A 22,432-nucleotide genomic window follows, 5' to 3' on the forward strand; every position below is an offset into this window, starting at 1 on the left:
AGAAAGATAGAGGTGTCTGGCTCACATAAAACCAGGTGAGATAACAGCCTGGTGCCTGTGTTCTCCCTGTGTGTGCGTGGGTTCTCTCTGGGTACTCAGGTTCCTCCCTAAGTCATGTATGGGTCAAATGCTGTTTCTAAACTGGCCAATGTGAGCATACCCTGCTACTTGACTAAGGCAGCTGGGATAGGCTCCAAATAATTGAGACTTAACATAAGAGTCTGAATATGCTGAGTTTTGTTCATAAAGATCATACCTCTTTTATTTTGGCTTTGATGCAGTTTTCATATTTTCAGACTAAAAACCAGGAAAAATCATCAAGATGAACAATCTGTTTTAGGAGTTACTGTTGTAATGGTCTCCCCACTGCATCATCACCTTGTTGTGGTATGGGGGGTTGTGTGTCTCAATGACCCTGAGAGAATTGTCGTAGCCATACTGGACAGGTTGAAGAGTACAGATCAGACTAAGATAATTCCTGGTCCTCCAAGATGAGGTTGGACATGGCCTAACAACCCCATCCCATAAAAACCCAAATGTTACGGAAACAGCCACAGATAGATCTAATTCTGCTGGGTGTGAGGGGCTTCCAGAGTCACAAGATTTCTAGTGGTGAAAGCTATGATGAAGCCATAAGCAGAAAAATGGGACTTAAAGTTAAAGAAAAATTGGGGTAAATCACCCAAGAATCCAAAAGCAGACAGAAGTTGAGGGCCTTTGTTGCTGCCCTACAGGCCAGTTGGTGTTACAGGCATGGTTAGGCTGGTCTCTGCAAAAATGATCAGGTAAGCGCAGTGTAGAGGCAGGTCATTTTTAGTGTCATGTAGACATAGTAAGCTCAACCAATACAGCATTTACCACAATAATACCATTACTGCACTTTCAAGTCCGCACTCTGATGATTTTCAGGCTGATGTCACTGAAACCATTAAACAGGGAACGTCAACTGGTGGCCCACGGGCGACATCTGGCCCACCAGAGCTTTCCATCTGGCCCGCCGATGGTATTGCCACAGGTACTATACACCAATCTATAGTCATAACCTATTTAAACTGCAGGTTTCACTTTTTCACAGTTGTTAGTGTCTCGCCTGTATCAGCTCTCTGCTGAGTCTCCAGCTCTTTAAATGTTTCATCCAACTTAGAAGCTCTGTGGATGCATCTTAATGTTTATCACTCTATCCAGATTTTAATGTTTATCACTCTGTCTCTTTAGATTGATGCTTTTTCACCTACAGTACGTTTGGCTGGCTTCTTATTTCCTTGTGTTATCTTTGTTCAACTAGTTTGATGATGTGAGACATATAAGCGTGTCAAATATGAAATAAATAAATAAGGAGCACCAATATTTTTTCCCAGCATTGTATTCAGTTTGGGTACACGCTCATGTTTCAGTTAGAGCCTTGTTCAGTATCAAACTTCACACATATATTTCACTGCTGACCACAAACATGTTGCATCTGTTTGCAAGAAAAGAAAAGCGACAGTTTGAGATGAGCGGTTGACCACAGTGTGTGTACAGGCTGCAGCAGCTCTTATTTTTGTAAACAGCATTCATGCATCTAAAAAAAGAGAGCAGATGGAACAAGTTGATTTAGCTTCAAACTTTAATCAACAGACTCATGCTTTGTTCAAACCGTATATGTACAAAATCATGTGGGTCCAGCAGCCAGCTGGATCTGACTGATTAGACACAAGATATTACAGTTGTTAGACATGCACACCACACACAGCTTGTTCAGTTACCCAAACAATAAATGATAATTGTGAGTTACGTCGTTGCTTCAACCTCTCAAATGTGATTCTGTCTTCTGTCAGCTCTCACTCTGCAAGCTATAAGAAAAACAGGAAGTACAGAACAAACAGCATTAAAAAAGGATATAAACAATTTGTTATGGTTACATATCAATATTCATTTAACAGAGCTGTACAGACATTTTTAAGGTTAGTTTTCTTCTTTTATGTAGTGATATTAAGGATTAAATCTACACTTTTATATCATTTCAGCATTAATGGAAGTGAGGAAAGCTCATAAGATGGCAAACCATACATTACATATTCCACTGACATGTAATAGCACATACATGTCTTTATAATGAAACCATGTATTAATCCATATTAGGTATTATCTGAATGCAGCACATAAAGCATCATTACCGCCCAGTCTTACCTACTGCAGTGTAATATAGAAGGGATCCTCTGTTATAGATTCAGACCTGCTGAGGATGGTTCTGTGATGGTTCCTGGTTCTGTTCTGAAAACAGATGGAATTAAATCAGCCAACATTTATAGTAAATAAAACATTTATCTTAGATTATTACAGTACTCATCATTAATAACACTTCTTAGTTTTTATGCTACATTTTATAATTTTAGCTTTGTTCTAAGCTAAGCTTAGATTCTAAATTCTATTTTTCTAAAAAAAAACAATAATCTGACATGTTTATTTATTTATTTTACTCTTTTATTGTGTTCCTCCTTTATCTTTATCTGGGTTGTCAAATGGCAAAATTCCTAGTTGAATATACACTAATCAGCAACAACACAAACAAACAAATGAAAAACAACAACAATGAAACAAACAAACAAACAAAAATAAAACTAAAGGGTCTGTTATCTACAAAGTAGAATACTGTACATGAATACATGAAATCCAGGAGCCAAAGTTTTCCTGCAGAATAATCTAGTGTAAGATAATTAGTATTCCAGCATTATTATGCAGATGACTGTTACATTTATATTAATATCAATGTTTTATAACATTATGCTTTTTAGTGGCAAAATTGAAACAGAACCTGAATGACACGAGTAACCAAATGTTTTAATGACATTATGTCCTTTCATTATATTCATTATATTCATTATATGTTTTCAAATGGTTGATTTATTTATAGAGTGTGTCTTTTGTCTTGTCTCTCTCCCCTCAGCCCCAGCTGGTCACCTGGATCTGCTGGAGGTTTCTTCCTGTTAAAAAGGAGTTTTTCCTTCCCACTGTCACCAAGTGCTGCTCATAGGGGGTCATTCTGACTGTTGGGTTTTCTCTGTAATTACTGTAGGGTCTTTACAATATAAAGCACCTTGCAGCAACTGTTTGTTGCAATTTAGTGCTATATGAATAAAATTGAATTGAACTAAATTGAAGTGAAAAAAAAAGTCAAAGTGGCAGCAGGCAACATGCCAGACATGTCACTTCAAAACTAAATCCACAGTCCAAAGTGGATGTTGTGGCCATGCCCACCTATTATAGACAGTGTATTTAAATAGAAATCATAAAGTAAATTATATGTTGATTAAATAAAAATAATTAAGTAATGAAATAATTAATTAACACTTTGACTTTTTTCGAGTTTAGACTTTTACTTCTAAACCTGCTGAACTAAATATTCAGAAAATGAAACCAAAATAATTGAAAGTGCATCATCACTTCTTCCATGTAACACTATCATCACAAAAGCACACTTTTCATACACTGTCTGCTCCAGCAAACACAAAAATAGTAAACATTCACATCAATAAGCAAACAGATGATACTCACCAGCTTTATGATCATGTGCACACAGCAGGATAATGACGATCATAACTGAAGAGACAAAAAAGAGCTCGATTATATAAACTTTAGTTTAATTCTGCAGCTGCTGGCAAAGTTATTATAAGATCTCATAAAAGTGCTCACACAGTCTGAGGCACTGAGCTCTGACCTCCACGTCCTGCTGTTGACTGTGTGCACACCTGACAGTGTAAAGTCAGTGAGCAGGGGCATTTCCTGTGTGGCTTCTTCCTGCAGCCAAAGCTATGCTAAATATTTAAAAATAGACTTCAGAGAAGCTGAGCTGCATTCTTGTTGCTCTGTGTTTCAGTTCACTATCAAAGGGGAGGAAAAGGCAGACGTTGCTTTCAATCATTTCATATTCCACATGTTTACTTCCATACTCTGATGAATTAGCACGCTAACAGACATTCATTAGCACTAAACCTAAATTAAAGATTAAACACAAAAGAATATATCATTGTCCTTTCAGTGGCTTCATTGTTTATGGTGATGTTTCTAATGCAGGAATCTGAGGTCACGGCTCACACAAGCTCATAAAATTCAGTCAGACTGTTAAAATGTTGGCTGGCCTGATGGTCTCAATGCTGCTGTGACAGAAATTCCAGGATCAGAATCTGGCATAAATGACAGCAAAGCATGGATCCATCCTGCCTTTTTTTCATTAGTTGTCAGTTATAATCATCAAAATGAAAAGAAACAAACATTTGAAATATATCGGTCTGTGTGTAATGAATGAATATAATATACATGTTTCACTTTTTGAATGGAATTACTGAAATAAATCAACTTTTTCATGATATTCATGATATGACCAGCACCTGTATGCCTCAATGAATGCAGACCAAGTCTCTTTGCAGTAACAGTAGGATGTATTCACTGCAGTCCAACCCTGCCACCTACAGTGCATTAGGAAACATTGCAACATTTATTTTCCTCAGGCTCAAAAAAAAGGTTATATGCAGTTTACACTGAGTACATGTGGCTGATGCAAACACTAAAACAATTGTGTTATAAATTTATCATGATTGTTGTCAGCTGATTAAAATGCATGTGAGGCCAGCCAATCCAAAATGCTGCAGCTGAAGGCTCCTCAGGGAGCTTTTAGGACCGCCTGATAATAATGAATTACAATAGTCCAGCCTAGAAGTAATAAATGCACGAATTAGCTTTTTAGTATCACTTAGAGACAGGAAGTTTTTTCTTATTGCAAAAATGCAAAAAAAGCAGTCCTACATATTTGTTTGATATGTGCACACATATGTGCGTGTCCTTCTGTTTGTCTTTCGTCTGCTCAGTGTTTGTTTGTTTGTTTTCCATCATTGTTAACAGGACTCGTGCCCTTTTACAAAAAACGGTTTTAAGTTGTTGTCTGCTAATTAATTTGAAGCATTTTTATGTTTTGGGGACTTTGGCTCATGTATCCTGCCATATCTTGTGAGCTGTTCTAAGGATTCACAGCCTGCTACACTTGCTCTGAAGCCTGCTCTCATGCTGTAGCTAGTAACAGCTATCCAGAGGCCTGGAATATGGAGCTGTTACTTACTGCTCACACTCTGACAATGAGAGCGCCACTGCTACCTACTGTTGTGGTTGTGCAATTACACTTTATTCTAGTATGGCAAAGAAAGCATGTTCCTGGGGGTCAGACGTGCCCCCCCCCCGCCCGCCCGCCCCACTAATTGAGTAATATAGATGTTAAATCACGAGTTCACACATCAACTGTTCTCTCAGAATCAATCAGTAAACAACTGGAATTTTTGGCAATAAACGTGAAAACCAAAGCCAAAGGTCTTTGTATAACTGTTGTGTGATGCTACAGGCCTCCATCTGCTTCATCTTTAAAGCAACTTTCATCAGGATTAAATTATAGGGCCTGGGTCTGTGGCTTACTGAGCCTTGGCACCTGTGGGACATGGTTTCGGAGGGTGGGAGTCACCCCTCCCTATCACTCCCTACCGCTTCCTGCTGCTTCCCGCTGATTGCCACTGCTCCCCTGGGGCGTCGCGTGCCCGTGGGTCCCGGGGTTCATGGCCGGATGTCTTGGCGTGGCTCTTGGCCCGCTCCCTTGGCGGTTGTGGCCTGGGGGTGGCTCGGGCCTCTTTGGCATAGGAGAGGGGGGGGCTCTGCTGGGTGTAGGGTGGTTCTCGGGCGCCTGGGGCCTTGGGGCCGCATTCTCGGCCTGCGGCGGGGGTTGGCTGATCATTGCCTCTGGCTCTCTGGACTCTTGCCATTTGACCGTGGGGGGGGGGTCCATCTGGGGTCTCCCTCCCTCCTCCCCTGGGGTGTGTACGCAGTTGCCATCGGGATTTGTGGCCTCCCATCTTCTGAGGTCCTAGTGGGCCATGGATAGGCTGCGTCCCCTGGGTCCTTCCCTGTTCGCCTCTGGATCACAGGGGGCGTGGTTGCAGTTTCTTGCCCCCATTTCTCACTCTTTTTTCCTACCCTTTCCTTTCTACCTGTCAGGTCTGGTGTAAATGAATAAAATTGAATTAAAATACAAACATTAACAAGAGTAGCCTATTGGAAAACTTACAGAGCTATTCTTGGAAAAGCAAATATGTTTGGTACACCAGAGCATCCGGATCATATTCCGATTGCAAAAACTGCCAGACATGACAGGCTTATAAAAAAAAAAAAAGGCTTAAATTATAGTGATTTTTTAGCTGAAGATCTAACCTGAGACTGGTTTAAGACAGAATCTGATGATTTGAAATCCTTCTGTGATTCTATTAATCTTACTCAGTTGGTCAATTTACCCGTCCGGCCAAACCTTAAAAATTAAAAAATTTATGCTATTTTTAAAGTCTTACAATTACATTACCCGTCAAAGGTTTGGACACAGTGGATTCTGTGTGTTTTAAGATTCAAAGCAATTTTTGTAATATAAAATACAGAAAGTTCATTATTTTCATAAAGTTCATTTGCATTATTTACATTTTTTGCAACTACTTCAAACATGAATATTTAAAATTCAGTTGATAACTTTGTAACTTGTTACTCTGCATAATGATATTCATATCACACATGACAAGCTTTGAAACTTTATAAGTAGATGTTATTTTATATATGTACACACAGTATAGAACTAAGCCCAAATAACCTGAGAACCTCCTCCCAGCATCTAAACCTCATCCTCTTCATTATTATCATAGAATCAGCAGCACCCACTCAGCTCCTGAGTTCTGCTACTGAACAGCTGCATGAAACAGAACACCTGTGCACTAGACTGCACTTCTCATAGGTACATACTCGGCATCAAACATTGCAGGTTTATTTCAGTGCTTTAAAAAAAAAAAGGTGCATGTTTAATGCCACACTTTGAAATTAGCGGTCGACCACAGGGAGTGCCTGTTCTTCAGAAGCAAAGAGCTGCAGCAGCTCTGAGCAGAGTTCATACTCATGCAAAAAGACAGCAGGTGGAACAAGGTGGTGTAAACTCAACTTCTAAATAACAAACAGATGCTTTTGATACCATTTGAACTTTATATGTACTCATAACCATGCGGTTCTGATAGCCAGCTTATCTGACTGAACACGAGATATGACAAGTTATAGACATGAACGCTAAACTCGGCTAACGATGCACAGCTGGTTCAATTACAATATGTGGGTTACTCCTTCGTCTTCACTTTCAGATATGATTATGTCTTCATCCAGTTCTCTTTCTGAGACCTGTGAGGCACACAGGAATTAACAGTATTTTAAACAATGATAGAAAAATGGTTTTCGTTGGTGCATATTATGTATCAATATTCACTTTAAAGGACAAGTATGGTCATTTTTATTATAAACCATTAGTTTTCTTATAGCTGGTATTTTTTATTTATCACCTCACATTTTATCTGAATGTAACACATAAGGTATCATTAATCACCATTAGTCTCACCTTTGAGTTGAGCACCACCTTGTTCTGAGGTGTAGTAAATTGCTCTAGAAAACAATGCATCTTCATCTGATGGAGAGAGAGGACAGATAACCACAGTAACATTAATGATTAAAATCCCTGTTCAATATTCAAGTTATCTGTGAGGTTTATTTTGAAATTCTCTAATATCTGAGATCTTTCAGAAATAAAGAAAAGTATCACTATCACCACTACAGCTTCTTGGATTTTCCCCTACAATTTATTAGTGTAGCTTTGTGCTAAGCTAAGTGATATATTAATGTGAATTTAACACATAAGGCATTATTAATCACAATTAGTCTCACCTTTGAGTTGAGCACCACCCTGGCCTGAGGTGTAGTAAATGACTGTAGAAAACAACATATCTTTATCTGATGGAGATAAAGAAACAACATATCTTTATCAACTCAAAGGTGTGCACCACCTCAGGCCAGGGTGGTGCTCACCTTTGAGTTGAGCACCACCCTGGCCTGAGGTGTAGTAAATGACTGTAGAAAACAACATATCTTTATCTGATGGAGAGAGACAGTTTGAGTGAGAGGACTGACAACCAGTGATGATGATCCCTGTTTGCTGTTCACTGTATTTGTGAGGTCTAATGGGAAATTCTAAAAAAAAAAAAAACAATCAGGTTTTTCAAAGGTGAATCAGAAAATGAATGTCACTCCTACATCAGCCCATTATGTAAGTGTGGGCAGGAGTCAGAGTACAGAGAGCTAGTGAGAAGCTTTGTGGAGTGGTCCAGCAGAGATCACCTCATTCTCAGTGTCAGCAACACAAAAGAGATGGTGGTGGACTTCTGGAGAAACAAAACTGTGACTAAGCCCATTAACATCTTAGGAGAGTAGGTGGAAACGGTGGACAGCTACAGGTACCTGAGCGTTCACCTGAATGACAGACTGGAGGACCAACAGTGATGCTGTGTATAGGAGGGGATGAGCAGACTCTACTTTTTAAGGAAGCTCAGATCCTTTAATGTGTGCAGCAAGATGTTGGAGATCTTCTACCAGTCTGTGAGAGCGAGTGCCATCTACTCTGCTGTTGTCTGCTGGGGGGGGGGCAGCATCCGTGCCAGAGATGCCAGCAGGATCAACAAACTGATTCGCAAGGCTGGAACCATCATAGGTCAGAATCTGGAGACGTTTGAGTCAGTGAGGGTCAGGAGGTCACTGAACAAACTGCTCTCTATTATGGACAACCCATCTAAACAACTCCACTCCAAACTGCTGAGGCAGCAGAGCTTCAACTGATACAACCTCACTGCCATAAAGAAATCATTCATACCATTCTCCATAAAACTGTATAATAACTCTTCTTTCTGTGACAGGTACACACCTGTCAGGACATAAGATCCAACATACAAGTTTTGTATTATATCCTCTTGATGCTGTCTTCCCGATTCTTTTAGTACATACTCTGATTTATGGTGTATATATTACATTATATTATTATATAATGATATATAATATATATAATATATTATTATTATTATTACGGCCTTATTAAAAATAGTACAGCCTAATTACACATAACTTAAATTTACCTACAGGATAAATCCCTGTAAATTAGCGTAGTTACGGCCTAAGGGCGGGCCGTAAAAGCAAGCGTTCCCACATCACCTGCTCCTCACAGCTTCTTGGTTTTTCTTTACATTTCACCAGTTTAGCTTTGTGCTAAACTACAACTCCCAATAACTGTGGCCTAAACTATACTGAAACCATCCATCCATCCTAACTGTGGCCTAAACTATACTGAAACCATCCATCCATCCATCCATCCTCTTCTGCTTGTCCTGTTCAGGGTCGCGGTGGGGCTGGAGCCTATCCCAGGTGCCTTAGGCCAAACAAATGAACATTTTTTTTAAATTAGAGTGTAGCGTGTGAGTTAATCTTCTGGGATATTGATCTGGTCAGTTAAGTAGCAGAGGGGGTTGTTCATTAGTTTCACCTGGTTTGGCCTCAATGAAATTAACAGGTGCTCTAGACAACAGTGAGAAAGTACCAAAAACAGGACCTGTTCAGTGTCGCTACTGGTAGCATGAGGTGATGAGCTCGACCCTACAGAGATTAGTGAGCTTAAAAAAAAAAAAACTAACATGAAGAAGAGAAGCACATTTAACAGGCTTACTCTGTTTAAGCCATTTTTTTAATGCCAATCAGTTTTCTTTCAAAACTTTGAAAAATAATTCGGTGAATTTCTTTTGACGTCACCAAATTTGCCTGTTTTATAAATTTAAAGTGTTTCTGTTTCAGAATAATTAATTTAGAATTAAAATTTGTATTTTGATCCTCTTCTGAGCCTAAACCATGTGACTTTGTCAACAGAGCAACGCTGCAGAAGGAGGATGAGCAACTGCAGAAACAACAAAGTGAAGTTTTTCAAAAGTAAGCACAAAATCAAAAGAACAAATTTTCCAGTTGACGAGGCTTAAAGTGCAAAGGAAAAACAAAACATGTCTTTTACCTCCGTCCAAGCATTCGCAGCACAAGTACATTCCAAACAGCAGCGCCAGAGCGCTCATTGAAACAATGGTAACAATCCACGTTGCTGGAACAGGAGGGAAACGCCTCGCCTCTGTGAGACAGTCTGGAGTAAAAGAAAAAGTGAGGTGAAATATGGGAATGTTATACAAAAAAGAAATTTGTTTGATTTTCAGTGCTGATCTCTGGTTTAAAGTGTGCTTGGTTTAATTGAATTAATAAATTTTTTTTGAATAGACAATTCCTCACACTGTGGGGAAAGCTGTTTGGTCTGGTTAAAGTAATCAGTGTATGTGCTTCATTTAATATGAATATTTGCATCATATGAAGTTGATCATTAGTATAAAATTTTGGAACCAACACATTCATGTTTGAAGTCTTTAAAACTTGTATGGATAAAATCTCAAATATTGTTGGGTAAAAACTTTATTACTTAATATTTATTATTTAAAAGTATTTTATATTATTTAAAAGTAGACAAACATATTTAGTAAATTTAGATATACCGCTGATAATATTGGTCCATGTGGTTTTTCAGGATATAAATTTAATGTGAATTTGTGTTTTCCTGCTTTTATTTTTCTGTCTTCTTCATTAACTTCCTTTAATTGTTAAAACGCATGTTTGCGATAAACAAAGATAAACTGAGGCAGCCAGCGTCTTCTGTGGAAGGGGAGCCTGTTTCAGGTACAGCCGGCACTGAAACAGGAGAAACTGTTTAAAGAACGCGACCATGAATTCTGTGAGCTTTGGGACTTTTATGTTTATATTTAAAAATAATGTTTATATAATACTTTTATATATTTTTAACATTTTTTTTTTATATTTTTATATTTCAGTTTCTGTGATCCATTAAAAAAATAAAATGGTTTTTACTGAAAACATTTTAGACTACAAAGAAAATCACATCAAGAAACTAAAAGTCTAAATAAAATAAAGTGCATAACTCCTCTGATGATTCAGACAAGCTTTATTAAATGTGATTTTTTTTTTTTTTCTTTTTGATAGCTACTTTTTTCTAAAATGTTGGTCCTCCAAAACGTTAAATAAAGTTTGGTTGATTGAACAAACAGCTGATACTCACTGACTTCCTGATGAAGCAAACCCAGCAGAAACATGATCATCATCACTGAGGAGGCAGGAAAGAGCCTCAGATTTACTGAGAAAATTGTTGATTCTCACAGGTACTAGTAAAGGTATTATCACATCTTATAGTTTCCTTTGTCTTAAAGCAAAAATACACAAAATCATCACATTTTTAATATTTCTTTTTATTTCTGTTGTCTAAAGTAGAGATGAAGACAGTACTCACACTTGATGCTGGGAGCTCCGACCTTCATGTCGCCTTGTTGCAGACTGAAGACCGTTGTGAAGGCAGTGAGTGTCGTCCTGCTGCTACAACAATATTTAATATTAAATATTTCTACAGCTTAAAGCAATGATCCACTTTTACAAAAGCAGTTTCCAGTGAAACCAACGAGCTTCTGTGTGAAGTCAAGTCTGAGTGTTTCTGTTCACCATCTGTGGGTGGAACAAGGAACAACTTCAGAACAATGCTGCGTTTGATGCAGCCTGTAGAGTGGTTTGTGTTTCCCCTGCTCACATCGTGAAGAACAAAACTTAAATATTTATCACCAATATTTAGTGTTTGTACCAATTTTTTCTTAAGTCCACCAAAAAAACAAACAAACAAAACAGTTTTCTTGGTGGCACAAGAGGATCTTGAAGTATGTGTATGAATGCCTGAGAGATTTGCCCTAGGTTCAGTCATAATGACGGGTCAAAGGTTAGTGATCAGACTAAGATGATCTGTGGTCCTTTTGGGACATGAGCTAACAACTCAATCCCATAAAAATCCAAACTTTTTGGAAACAACAACAAATAGATCTACTACTAAAGGTGTGATGGGCTTCCAGAGTCACAAGATGCTTTATGATCGCAAGCAGTGAGAGCTATGATGACACCACCAGCACAAAGATGGGAGTCATGAGCACCAGAATGAAGAGCAAGAATGGTTTTTGGAATGTAATAAAAATGTCTGTCTGTCTTGGATGTTCTTGGATGGGTTTTCTGGAACGCCATTTCGTTATATGTTTCACATATAACGACAATAAAATTGATTCTGATTCTGATATTCAGGAAATGACAGCCAAAATCAAAAGGGGATAGCAATGATAGTAAATAAAGGCAAAGCAGTCAGTCAATAGCGGACTCATTAACCATAAAATGTGCTTCAACTGTGTCTGTTTTGGTCTTTTATAGAGAAAAATCCAACACAGGCTCGAAAAATCAGTGGTGTCAGACAAATGATTACAAATGATACTACTTCCTTTTTAATAAGACAGGTAAGACTTGTGACACGTCTCCTGTTCCTCTGCTTTAAAAGTGCAGCCTGTGCCTGTTATAGAGGGCACATGAGAGTCTGCACGTGAACGCTTTTGCAATAAGGGCAGAAAAAAGAAACATATGGATGATATTGTATTAATCTTACAAATTAATTAAACTATAAAATAAAATCTTGGTTTTCAGGCTTTATTATTTCAATCATGGAAACAAAAAAAATTGACGATGTGCAGAAATGTTTAAGTAGTCTTTTATAGAGAGGAAGCATTGTTGTGGGTACTGTTTATCAGACGGTGGGACTTTACAGACATGACTTTATGTTGTTTTCTGACATGTTTATTTCTTACAAATGTCACAGCACATGATGCATCTGCTTATAGAAGCTTAAAAATACACAAAACAAAATGAATGCATCAGTGAAGTTACTGTTTGTGCTGTTTGTCATCATTTCCTGTATCATGACAGCTCTGATTACAGTGAACTCCCACCAGCAGCAGCAGAGCCACCGTCCCCTCGGTGAACACAGTAAGACAACTTGAAGATGACGGCAACTCATCATGTGTTAACTAAATCCACAGCCCATAGGGCGATGTATTCATGGCAATGCCTCCTTTTCTAGTCACTGCATTTAAATATAACTTATAAATAAAATAAAATATTTTATGAAGATGAATTTGAGCTGATTTGTGTGATTTTGAGACTTCCCCCAGACTTCCCTCTCCCCACCCACTTCCTCCAACTCATCCGGGGGGACCCTAAGGTGTTCCCAGGCCAGCCGAGGGATATAATCTCTCCAGCGTGCCCTGGGTGTGCCCCAGTAAAACATGCCCCAACAACCTCACCCACAAGGCACCCAGGAGGCATCCTAATCAGATGCTCGAACCATCATAACTGGCTCCTTGTAGACGAGCAGCAGCTCTACTCTGAACCCCTCCTGAATGTTTGCACTCTTCACCTTATCTCTAAGGCAGAGGCCAGGCACCCTTCAGAGGATGCTCATCTCATCTCTTTAGATTGATGCTTTTTCACCTACATCAGGTTTGGATCATTTTTTCCCTTTATAATATGAAATGAAATCATCATTTAAAAACTGCATTTTGTATTTTGTACGTGTCTTTGTTTAATTAGTTTGATGATCTCAGACATATAAGTAGGACAAATGTGAAAAAAAAAAAAACCTCAAGAAATAAGGAAGGGGATCTGCTTTCACAGCATTGTATTCTGTTTGGGTTCTAGGCCATGTTTCAGTTAGAGTCTTGCTCAGTATCAAAGTTCACACGTATATTTCACTGCTGACCACATATGCGGTGCATGTGTTTTGGAAAAAGCCGTGTGACAGTTTAAGCGGTTGACCACAGCGAGTGTGTGTGCAGGTCGCAGCAGCTCTTTTCTTGTGAACAGCATTGATGCCTGTACAGAGACAGAGCAGGTGGAACAAGTTCATTTAAGTTCAACCTTTAATTAACAGACAGATGCTTTTGTTAGCATTCAAAGATTATATGAGCACAGATACAGAAGGCTGTCAGGCCCGCCTTATTAACTGACTAGACACAAGATATTAGAGTTTATAGACATGCACACCAAACTGAGCTTGTTAAATTACCAGAACAATGCATAACTGTGGGTTAATTCATTGCTTCAGTTTCTCAAATGTTATCATGTCTTCTGTCAGCTCTCACTCTGCAAGCTGTTAGAAAAACAGGAAGTACAGAACAACGAACAAAGAGAACATAAGCAATTATTTATGGTGCATATTACACACCAATATTCACTTAATAGAACAGTTTATGAACATGAATGATGATTTTTAAGACTAGCTTTCTTCCTTTATTTAGTTAAATCAAGGATTAAATCTACAATTTTATATCATGTCAGCATTAGTGAGTAAAGGTCACAAGATGGCAAACCATACAGTCCATATGTATTAATCTTTATTACATATTATCTTAATGCAGCTTACCTACTGTAGTGTACAATAGGCTCTGTGATGGTTCCTGGTTCTGTTCTGATAACACATGGAATTACATCAGTTGATAGTTAACATTTTTAGTTAGTAAAACATTTATTTATCTTAGATCATCACAATGTTCCAGGTTCTGATGTTTCTTATTCTCAGTGCAGGTATTAAAATGACTTCTGGTCACAGTGAGTCTCACCTTGTTGTTGAGTGTCACTCTGATCTAAGTTGTAGTAAATGGGTCCAGAGGAAAGTCCACCTTCATCTTCTGATGGAGAGAGACAGATGACCATGGCAACATCAGTGATGATGAGGTTCACTGGATTCATTTAGACTCAATGAAAGCAAATGTTTCAATGACATTATAAACATTTATAATTTCAGTGCTTTTGAAATGTGTCATTATTTCCAAAAAAGTTTGTTCTGTGTTGAAGTTAAAATTGATTTTGAAACTGAGTGCATATGTGAAGGTGACCTTCATGTCACATGTGACCATTCTGAGCTGCACGAGGAAACATCTGATGCAGTGCATGTCTAAAAGAGCTGCTTCAGGCTTGTGGTTTTTATTTGAGGCGCAACTTTGTGAAGCTCAAATTATCACTAGCATCTACACATTTATAAATAACACACACTGTTCACACTGAACAAAGATTCAGGCGATCCAGTTTTTCTTAATTTTTGTGAGTACTTTTGTGTTACTGTTATAGAAAAACTGCTCTGCAGCATACCTTTCTTTTTACTGATTGTTCGCACAGAAGCATAAGTCACTGTGTTGGCCTCTACAGACAAAACGAGAAAAACATTATAAAAATATTAAAGCAGGCGCCGATAAAGGATTTCTCATAAACATCTGTGTTCTGACCTGTTTGATCCTCGGCTGATCCTGAACCCTCTCCCTCTGACTGACAGAGCAATGCTGCACCTGAGAAGGAAAGAAAAAACAAGAGCGATGTTTTTCAAAGATTACTGACCAAATGCAATTAATTAGCACATTTTCCATCTAGCAATAATTAAGGTGCAGTGACTCCAGATTACAGCTGCCATACACTTTTGCTTTAACAGGCCGTACTGTGAGTGTGCAGTACAACAAAACAGAAGCAATGAACCTGAAGTTACTGTATGCATGAAATATATTTATTTTCTTTACCTCGGACCCAGCACCCTTTGCCAAAGTGACAGAGTCCCACTGCTGTCATCAACAGAGCGCTCAATAAAATGGTGGCAGTGATCCAAGGTGTGGCTGCAGAGGAGGGACGGCTCTCCTCTGTGTGAACTTCTGGATCAGTTTCTGAGTCTAAACGAAGATTTCAAAAGACAGAAAGACTGAATTGAGAAACTGTACAAATGTTCATGTCAGCTTCTTCATACTGACTCATTTAAAGTGTTGCAAACTGGAAATTTCAGCTTTTCAAAACTCCGACCTTCAACAGCTTTGCTTAAAAAGAGCGTCAGTATCATTCATGTCTCACCTGTGACTTTCAGCCAGCTCTCTGGTGATTCTCCAGCTCCTGAGATGCTGCACTTGTAAAGTCCTTCATCAGACTTGGAAACTCTGTAGATGTTCATGTTTCCTGTGGAGATTCTGTGGATGTGATGTCCATCTTTATAGAAATCAGCTGTGAGGTTGGAGGAAGCGATTTTGTTTCTGCAGTGAAGAGTCACAGTTTGTCCCTCCATCACAGGAAGAGCAGGAACCTCCAGGATCACAGAACCATCTGAAACAACATGCATTTGTTATTTATGTCATATTACATTTAATTAAAATGAATATTGCTGTCTCCTTGTTGTCTTGATGCAAACATACTGGTGACAATGATGTTGATAATGTTGCTTCTCTTCCCTCCTTCAGTCTCAGTCCAGTACTCTCCACTTTCATCTGCATAAACATTGTTGATGCTGCAGGATGATCCTGTTGGTGTTCTCTTATTAGTGTTGCTACATGATTCTAATTTCCCTTTGACTTTATGTACAATTTGACAATAATCGACTCCTTCACAGTAAAATGTTACTGATTCATATTCAAAGAACTGCGATTTGTTTGGAGCGATACTCAGAGAAACTGCATCTGAAACAAAGAAGAAAGATTCAGTTTAGACTTTTACTGCTGAAACTGCTGCAGTGAACTTAAACCATGAAGGAATAAAAGGGTCAATAAAACAAAAAAAGATCATCATAACTCCTGTTAACTCACCAGCTAACTGCTCCTGTGCACCCAGCAGGACCACGATGGTCATCACTGAAGACACAGAACAGAGCTACAGATTTACTACATTTGTTGACTTACAGCTATTAGTAAAGTATTATGATATCACATCTCATAACTAGTCTTGACAATGTTCAGTTAAACTTTCTTCCTTTCATTGCCCTGGATAACATATAAACAGAGGAGATACTCACACAGTCTGAGGCACTGAGCTCTGACATCCATGATGTCTTGCAGCTGCATCAAGTCTGCAGCGTAACCTGAAGCATAAAAACAGTGAACAGAGTTATCCTCCTCCTGCTGCCAAAATAATTTTAATATCACTTCAGTGCAATTCAGTCATCTAGTTTTACTTCTGAGAGAAGCTGATCTGCTTTAGTGTCGAGCCTCAGTGTTTGAGTTCAGTGGGTGGAACAAGGAAGCAGTTCAGACTAATGTTGTGTTTGATGCAACTTTGTAGGTGGTTCAAGTTTCCTGTGCTCGTATCCTCAGTTTGGTCAACGTTCCTGCAACATGTCACAAAAGTATTGAAAATTTTAAACCTCTCTGAGTCGAATTCAGGAAACCATCAAAGTCACTGAAACTATTTTAAGAACTTGTAGTGTGACCACACTTTAGAACATTTAATGTTTTTGTCACTGAAGAGAAGACAAAGTTTTGCTGTGTGTGCACCGCATGGTGTATGTGTGAGAGAGACAGATGCCACATACACAGGATTGAGGACAAAGAGAGAGATTGTGTTGGGAATGTTAAAAAATGGTAATGATAACATATAATGAATATCTTAATCTCGTTAGATTAGAACTAGATTAGATAAAACTTTATTAATCCCTTTAGGGAGATCCCATCAGGGAAATTAAAGAAAGATGAAACGTTCCTCAGTGTGTCTCCCTGTGTTCTATCTAGTTTGTCTCTGTTTCCTCGTTGTCTCACTTCCTGTTTTAATTTGTCGCTCTCCTGTTCTCTATGTGTTGTGTTTAGTTTTGCTTCCTTTGCCTCGTTAGTGTCATTTTGTTCGTTCCCTCTGTGTATATATATATTGTCTGCCTGCTTGTTGTCATGGATGTGTCTTATCCAGATGCTCAAACAAATGAGCTTGTTATGGAACACACAGTAATATAACATAATTTACATTTTTCATACACACAAATTTGCTGCAAAATTTTTGGCTGCACATCTGTGATGTGAATCTCGTCTTAAAGTGCTGTGGAGGCCGTTTGAGTGCAGAGATGTTCCACAAACCAGTTTGTCACCTGGTACGAAGGAGCCATCAGAAGATGGGTACACTGTTCTCATAAAGGTATCAACATGGTGAGCAGCAATGCTCGAGGAGGCTACATGTACGGCATTTAAATGATGCTCATTTGGTAGTAAGAGGCCCCAAGGTGTATGAGGACCCCCCCCCCCAGCATCTGTGGTGACATTTGCCTGTGTAGCTGGAGTGAACGCTGTATGTTACAGTTCTATATGACACTAAATGCACCAAATAAATAATGACTAAATAAAAATGTGTTTGCATGTGTGATCTATGGAATATTTGAAACTGATGAGTTTTACTAAAAATGGATCAGATTGCTGATTGAAACAAGAGGTTTACAGCTCCTTCTCTGAATACCTCAAAATGAAATATGGTGACACATTAATTTGTCATTAGAGAAATTCGCTGCCTGGCCAAAACAAAAGTCGCCACCAAAAAAAAGGTCACACACTAATATTTGTTTGGACCGCCTTTGGCTTTGATTACAGCATGCATTCACTGTGGCATTGTTTCGATAAGCTTCTGCAATGTCACAAGATTTATTTCCATCCAGTGTTGCATTAATTTTTCATCAAGATCTTGCAGTGATGATGGCAGATTCTGACCACTGAGCAAAGCCTTCTCCAACACATCCCAAAGATTCTCAGTGGGGTTGAGGTCTGGACTGGTGGCCAATCCATGTGTGAAAGTGATGTCTCATGCTCCCAGAGCCACTCTTTCACAATTCAAGCCTATTGAATTCTAGCACTGTCATCTTGGAATATGCCCCTGCCATCAGAGAAGAAAAAATCCATAATAGTGTTGCTGAACCTAGACCTGACCAACTGCAGCAACCCCAGATCATAATCCACGAGGCAACTTTTTTTTTGGCCAGGCAGTGTGTGTCAGGGCCAAAAACGGCCTTGCATGTTTTTAAAAATTCACTGTTACAACACAACTGGTTTTTCCTGTTGTTGTTTATGTTTTTTGTTATTTATTAATTTTTTTTGGTTATATTTCCCAAGATGAAGTTCTAGCACAAAAATAAATAAATGCATCTCCTTTGAAAGATACTTGCATTTCCTAAAGAATGCTTTAGGTTTTGACTTGCAGGGAGCATTTTATACATGTTTAAGTTAAGCTTTATAATGTAATATAAATCACTCAAATGCAACCAATGCACGCTGCAATTTAATAATGTGTGTGTGTGTGTGTGTGTGTGTGTGTGTGTGTGTGTGTGTGTGTGTGTGTGTGTGTGTGTGTGTGTGTGTGTGTGTGTGTGTGTGGTTTAAAAGGAAGTTATTTGCAGCAATAGCAATAATGGTTCCTGTTTCACTTCAGTCCATCATTCAGCACTGTTTTTGTTATTATACTGTGAAGTCCAAAGCAGCATCCATGTGGCTGATAAAATGTTTTTAATAATTGCCACAGCAGCTATTAAGATACATAATAAAACCTTCATATTCTATCACACACGTGTGCGCTCAGTAATCAACGAACAAGTAGGCTGAGGACGACCTCCACAAGAATTTTCCCTGTGATGAAGAATAATAACCAGAAGACTGTGGATCATATCAGGAACCATCTTCAGGACACAGGTGTGGGAGTGTCAGTGACCACTGTCTGCAGCAGAAGTTTGGACCAAAGAGGCTTCACTGTGACATGAACCCAGTATTTTATTTCAATTGTGAATCAGTCTTTTTAGCTTTTATTTAATCAGCTCATCATCATCATCATATATCAATTCACTTTTTTTTTAACCTGGGGTTATAAATTTGTATTAAAATTTACATGTGATTATTGGCACTGATAGAGAAGCAGCCACTGCAGCTGTGCATGATGTAACAAGAAAAGAAAAAAAAAAGTCAAATGAGTCAAATGTCAAAATTCCATTCAGTTCATTAAGACAGGACAAAGTACAATAACTAAAGGTTAAACAGAACTCATAACAAGAGTAAATGCAACATCATGTATCAACTGTGACTTGGTGCTCAGAGCTTTAGGGGATAAAGTTCTTCACAGTGTGTGAGTCTCTCTGCATCAGGGTGGATGAGGCCGACACAGGGACAAGAAATTCAAATTGAATATTTTCATAATATTGTAATAGCTTGTGATTGGTATTGGCTATTAGCTCATTTTCAGTCCATCATTTTAAACTAATTCAATTTATTCACTTTTAATTCAATTTTATTTATATAGCGCCAAATCACAACAAACAGTCGCCTCAAGGCGCTTTGTATTGTGAGTAAAGACCCTACAATAATACAGAGAAAACCCAACAGTCAAAACGACCCCCTATGAGCAGCACTTGGCGACAGTGGGAAGGAAAAACTCCCTTTTAACAGGAAGAAACCTCCAGCAGAACCAGGCTCAGGGAGGGGCAGTCATCTGCCGCGACTGGTTGGGCTGAGGGGAGAGAAAGACATGCTGTGGAGGAGAGCCAGAGATTAATATCAATTAATGATTAAATGCAGAGTGGAATATAAACAAAGTAAATAAGGTGAATGAAAAGAAACAGTGCATTATGTGAACCCCCCAGCGGACTAGGCCTATAGCAGCATAACTAAGTGATGGTTCAGGGTCACCTGATCCAGCCCTAACTATAAGCTTGATCAAAAAGGAAAGTTTTAAGCCTAATCTTAAAAATACTCTTAAAATCCTAAAAAACTACTGGTGTCTACTGCATAACATTTGTCAATTATGCGTGGCATTATTTAAATAATTATAAATTTCATAATTATTTGGTCACAGGGGGGCTGGAGCCTATCCCAACTGTCGCAGGGCCAACACAGAGAGACAAACAACTTTTCACACTCACATTGACACCTATGGGCAATTTAGTGTAGCCAATTAACCTAACCCCAGTAAGTGCATGTCTTTGGAATGTGGGAGGAAACCAGAGTACCCGGAGGAAACCCACGCAAGCACGGGGAGAACATGCAAACTCCACACAGAGAGAGGGAGAGGCCTGGGCCAAGGTGGAATCAAACCCAGGCCTTCCAGATGGTATTCTAACTGTGAGGCAGCAGTGCTATCCACTGAGCCACCGTGCTGCCACCAGAAATAAACCAATTAACTGTATTCACTTTACTTGATTAGTTATTTTTTACATTTGCCACATGCAAATTCAAGGTCTTCAAAATTTGCCAGAAACTGCAGTTCCTCTAATGTCCACTTGAGGCTGCCTCCAAAAGTAAATCAGTCCCCACAGAGAGCCATGATAAAATGCTCAGCTAATGAACAACTAAATAATCTCTGGAGCTTGAAAAAAAGGCGACTGGACTTCTTTTTGTTCCTTGAAGACGTTTCACCTCTCATCCGAAAGGCTTCTTCAGTTCTCAACCAAATGGTGGAGAGACCCAGGTATTTAAACCCCTGTGGGCGTAGTCCCCTGGAGGTGGTTATGACCCTCTATTGATCATGTGCGTGAACACATGTGCCCAGGTGTGAAGGGGCGTGGGTCATATTTAATCAGTGGTTTCAGTTGAAACCAATTTAGGACTCCGCTCCATTGTTTCCTGTGGCCTATTGAGGTCACTGGAACAAAGGTGTGAATGGGGGTTGAGACGTCTGGGAAGGGAGCTCAGGACAGCACTGTAAGCGGGGGAAAGTTGGTGACGTAATCCACCTCCTCTGTTCAATGATGGTTGTTCACAGTGGACATAGATGGCTTCTTTCACTCCTCTTTCAAACCATCTGTTTTCCCTGTCCAAAATGTGAACATTGGCATCCTCAAAAGAGTGCCCTTTTTCCTTCAGATGCAGATGTACTGCTGAATCTTGTCCTGTCGAGGTGGCTCTTCTATGTTGTGCCATTCGTTTGTGAAGAGGCTGTTTGGTTTCACCAATGTAGAGGTCCGAGCACTCTTCACTGCACTGAACAGCATACACTACATCGCTGATCTTGTGTTTGGCGGGTTTGTCTTTGGGATGAACCAGTATTTGTCTTAGGGTGTGACTTGGTTTGAAGTATACTGAAATGTCATGCTTGGAGAAAATTCTTCTGAGTTTCTCTGACAAGCCTGACACATATGGGATGACAATGTTGTTCCTCTTGTCCTTCCTATTCTCTGTAGTTTGTGTTTGGCCTTCATTCCTGTGCATCTTAGCTGATTTGATGAAGGCCCAGTTGGGGTAACTGTCGTGTATTTTTATCTTGATGACATCAGTATTTTCTATCAATATTTTTATATCATGTATTGTTATATATATATTAATCACACACTCTAATTAATGGTCACATTATGTATTATTTGTCACCTATATTGTCACTCACACACTGGAGCACTGCATAGGTAGGTGGAAAAGGCCTGCTCTGCAGGCAACCTGGGATTTTTCCATTAAGTAATGCTAGCCCCCACCTTTGTGAGGAGCTTCACCTTTTACCCAGTGCACTTTTGACCCAGCTTCTCCCGAGGGGAGGGGTGAAGGCGCACCTGGACTCCTTCCGTGGGAAAGTTGGGTGTCTTGTTAGCCCCCCCGAGATCAATTCATAGAACTGTTGCTTAAAGGAGCATCTTAATATGTCCCCTCCCCTGATAACAGCTGCAGGAGGTGTGAGATTGGGCTATATAAGGGCATGGCAAACTTGGGAGGGAGCGCTCTTCTTTGCTCTTCCTCTCACCCGTGTTTGCAGCGGCTGCAGGCTCTCACTCCCGAGAGGGCTTCTGTTTTTATACTCTGTTAAACTCTGGACGTTTATTTCTTTGCTTTTCTACCACCTTATAACAGCACCAAGGCACTCACTCTCGGGAGGCTTT

General features: G+C 39.2%; 1 protein-coding gene and 2 long non-coding RNA genes across 3 annotated transcripts; all 3 read right to left on the reverse strand.

Moving 5' to 3' along the window:
* Nucleotides 1–1,773: 1,773 nt before the first annotated feature.
* Nucleotides 1,774–3,581, reverse strand: LOC115796758 (uncharacterized). Its single transcript, XR_004021337.1, has 3 exons — nucleotides 3,535–3,581; nucleotides 2,170–2,253; nucleotides 1,774–1,832 (listed from the first exon to the last, which is right to left on the reverse strand). It is a non-coding gene; the product is annotated as an uncharacterized LOC115796758 (long non-coding RNA).
* A 3,539-nt stretch (nucleotides 3,582–7,120) lies between these two features.
* LOC115796755 (uncharacterized) lies at nucleotides 7,121–7,924 on the reverse strand. Its single transcript, XR_004021336.1, has 3 exons — nucleotides 7,900–7,924; nucleotides 7,436–7,501; nucleotides 7,121–7,221 (listed from the first exon to the last, which is right to left on the reverse strand). It is a non-coding gene; the product is annotated as an uncharacterized LOC115796755 (long non-coding RNA).
* A 6,298-nt stretch (nucleotides 7,925–14,222) lies between these two features.
* On the reverse strand, nucleotides 14,223–16,661 carry LOC115796634 (low affinity immunoglobulin gamma Fc region receptor II-like). The gene is made up of 9 exons (XM_030752998.1): nucleotides 16,631–16,661; nucleotides 16,425–16,469; nucleotides 16,038–16,298; nucleotides 15,703–15,948; nucleotides 15,381–15,527; nucleotides 15,096–15,155; nucleotides 14,962–15,012; nucleotides 14,433–14,552; nucleotides 14,223–14,281 (listed from the first exon to the last, which is right to left on the reverse strand). Exons 1-9 carry the CDS (start codon nucleotides 16,659–16,661, stop codon nucleotides 14,223–14,225), a joined length of 1,020 nt encoding a protein of 339 aa, XP_030608858.1.
* Between the last annotated feature and the right edge of the window lie 5,771 nt (nucleotides 16,662–22,432).

This window comes from Archocentrus centrarchus, chromosome 18, assembly GCF_007364275.1.
Source record: "Archocentrus centrarchus isolate MPI-CPG fArcCen1 chromosome 18, fArcCen1, whole genome shotgun sequence".
Classification (NCBI taxonomy): Eukaryota; Metazoa; Chordata; class Actinopteri; order Cichliformes; family Cichlidae; genus Archocentrus; species Archocentrus centrarchus.